At 33.3% G+C, this 3,112-nt stretch overlaps 1 protein-coding gene across 1 annotated transcript; it reads right to left on the bottom strand.

Annotated features, from left to right (window-relative positions):
* Positions 1-1,024: 1,024 nt before the first annotated feature.
* Positions 1,025-2,857, bottom strand: LOC146913332 (uncharacterized). The gene has a single exon (XM_085716525.1). It carries the CDS (start codon positions 2,752-2,754, stop codon positions 1,870-1,872), a length of 885 nt encoding a protein of 294 aa, XP_085572651.1. The 5' UTR covers positions 2,755-2,857; the 3' UTR covers positions 1,025-1,869.
* Positions 2,858-3,112: the final 255 nt, after the last annotated feature.

The raw sequence follows: 3,112 nt of genomic DNA, 5'->3' as shown, positions 1-3,112 counted from the left end.
AAATGTTTTGTTGATATGGACAAAAAAATTGCCAATGCAAAGCAATTAAGGTAACATTATCCGTTGAAGTTGACATTTAGCCATATGACAACAATAGAACAAATTAAAATGTAGCCAAGTAAGGACGACAAAGAGTTGTTGATGCGTGTCAATAAAGCAAGAAGAAAAAAACATAACATGAAGTTATATATATATTTTGTCAAAAAAAAATGAAGCTATACACATAGTGATTAAACAAACACATTTTCAAAACAATTATCTTTGGAATTGACTTTATATAAAACTATGTTGGTGAAATGACATTTACATATATAAATAGCCTTTTAAAAAAATATATAGCCTTTTTAAAAAAATCAATAATAAAAAAATTAATAATATATTTAAATTAATTATAGGAAATAATATTTTTTGGTGGTGGTCGGGGTTTGAACCCCGTACCTTGCATATATTATGCATTGTATTATGCATTGTCCTTACCAACTGTGCTAAACTCACGATGACTAATTATAGACAATATATTGAAAGTAAAAAAGTTCATAAAATATTGGGAAAAAGGTTTCATTTATATTCCCATAACTATACCACTTAAAGTAACGTTACTAATATTTATTTGCTTCTTTTTTTTATAATAAAATATAATAATACAATGATTACCCTTCTAAAAAATTATATAATATAAGAACTCATAAAAGATAAATATATTTTTCATATGCATACTAACCCTTACTTAAAAAAATATATGCATACTAACCTATATCAATGTCTATATTTATCAATGACTAAGGTACCATTCAAAGAGAGAGAGAGAGAGAGAGAGAGAGAGAGAGAGAGAGAGAGAGAGAGAGAGAGAGAGAGAAAATTGGTAAATGTTAAGGTTCCTTTTGTAGCTTTACCTAACTAATGCATATATCCCCATTTAAATAAATAGAAACATAAACAAAGTAAGGCACAAATATTAATGCCTTGCTGCTCTCTACTCTAGCTAGTTCAGCAATTCTTCTCTCTAACTCATGTATTGTATATATTCAGTTATAATACATACATTTATAAGCTAAGTGAGTCCTTATCATGCAATATCATACAATTAACTATTTTGTTATAGTCGCAAAGTCTTAGGGCGACAATTATAGTTACACTTACACACTTTAAACTTAGCCATGGTCACATAGACATATGGCATATAGCAATAGCAATAGAAGTACCTTTTAAGTTTCATCCCTTTGTATGTTATGCTAACTTCCAATCCCATTTGATTACTTTTTCAACCTTCCCATCTTCATGTTTTCAAACCACTCTTCCTTCCTTAATTCATGGTCCCATTTAGTACATGACACATATCCTCTACAAAGATATGAATTTAGATCTTCTGCGATAGTTGTACCAGTGCAGTCAATATAGAGTCACTGAATTTAAGAGAAAAATAAATATTAAATAATTTATATTCTCTAAACTCAAAATCAACAACTCTACAATGTCTGCAATAATATAACTATTAGAGAAGATCTAAACACTTACGTTCGTTGAATCTATCTTTATAAATTCAACGTTGCGTTCAGTTCTAATAACTCTGCAACGACTCTGCATCGTGCACTTTATAATAAAAACACACTCATAACACATTCACATTCTCACACATCTTTTTAGAAATTCTAATAAAGTTTCTTCAAACAATAGTAGAAAACTCTAACTTCAATAATACCTACACCCATGAGTGTTGAGAGAGAGAAAGTGTGGTGGAATTGCTCCTTCCTCAATCCATGGAACACCAACTAGATAATAGCTATCATCTATATATCGATATAGATATAGATATATCTGTTATATATGAGTATTGATATTATTCTTATGTGTCTGTGATCATGTAAATTCTCAAAGTCCCAAACTAAGAGCAGCTTTAACATCTAACCTCCATGCAAACCCACCACCACACTCTAATCTCCAAACATCACAAGGAACCATTTTCAAACACTTCTCATTCCGCCACGTGTACTGTAACCTAACACCACAAGTAAAAGCTGGGTAAGAATAACACCATGCAACACTTTCTTTCACCTTCAACCAAACCATAACTTCAACTTCTTCACTTTCTTCGTTCACCACCATCTTCTTATACGCATCGTTAACCCTCAAAACTTTACCGTTACCGTCCGTAATAAAACATGGACACGTGTCAGTTTCAAGATTTTTCACTTTTTCTACCACCATGCACATGCCTGTCACGCTCTCCACCGTTATCCATGACTCCACCACCGTCTTCTCCGCCGCTGGAATCAGATCTAAAAGTTTCCCGGTGTTCAGAGTTTCGAGATCTGGATTATTCTGACTCCGGTTCAGATTATCCAAGATCTGAATATTTTCAACTGTTAGATTAAGATTAAGATTAAGATTAAGATCAACGTTCGAAGTAGTAGTTGCTGCTTTCTCCGGCATCAACTGTAACGTAACAACTGCAAGATTCCTTTTCATTTCATCATTTGAATGGTGAACAATTTCTTCTTCTTCCGGTGAAGATTTCTTACAACTATTCTTTCTGATATAACCGTTGTTTCTTCGAATTCTAACGTACTTTCTCTTAGTTCTTTTACCTGGAAGTGAAGCTGCGGTGCTCTGGTTCGCCGGAGTTTGTTCTCCGGTGACTGGCTTCGGTGCGATTGGTCGGAAACGGAGCATTATTCCGTTGAAGATATTGTTCTCGTTGTGAAGAGAAGGGTTTCTGTTGCACGCTCCCACGCGCCACACGTGTTCAGATTCCATCACGTTGTTTTTGTTGGAGAAGCTAGAAACGTTTTTTCTGTTTTTCTCTTTCTCTTTTGTTTCTCTCTCTAGATTTGTTTAGTTTGCTATACTGACTGTGGTTGCTAGAGATGGAAGCAGAAACGATAATGATAACGGAAGCACGGTGGCTGGCTCATCAATCACCACGTGTCTAGGGCAACTCTTGATCAACAGTACTATATATATTTTTTTTTTAACTTTGCATGCTTTTTTTCTGCACTACTTTTATTCTTCACGTTGTGAAAAATAACCTCTTTTCATCAGTAAACATCATTATAACATATATACTTACAAATACAAAATGAATGATCTTGGATATAGGATTATGTGTAGATTG

Source organism: Medicago sativa, chromosome 6, assembly GCF_051527215.1.
Source record: "Medicago sativa cultivar Bolivia chromosome 6, Bolivia_mono, whole genome shotgun sequence".
Classification (NCBI taxonomy): domain Eukaryota; kingdom Viridiplantae; phylum Streptophyta; class Magnoliopsida; order Fabales; family Fabaceae; genus Medicago; species Medicago sativa.
This window is presented reverse-complemented; position numbering and strand designations above follow the sequence as displayed.

Coding starts and splice junctions, on each gene's coding strand:
- LOC146913332 (XM_085716525.1), bottom strand. CDS start 2,754: ATGGAATCTGAACACGTGTGGCGCGTGGGAGCGTGCAACAGAAACCCT.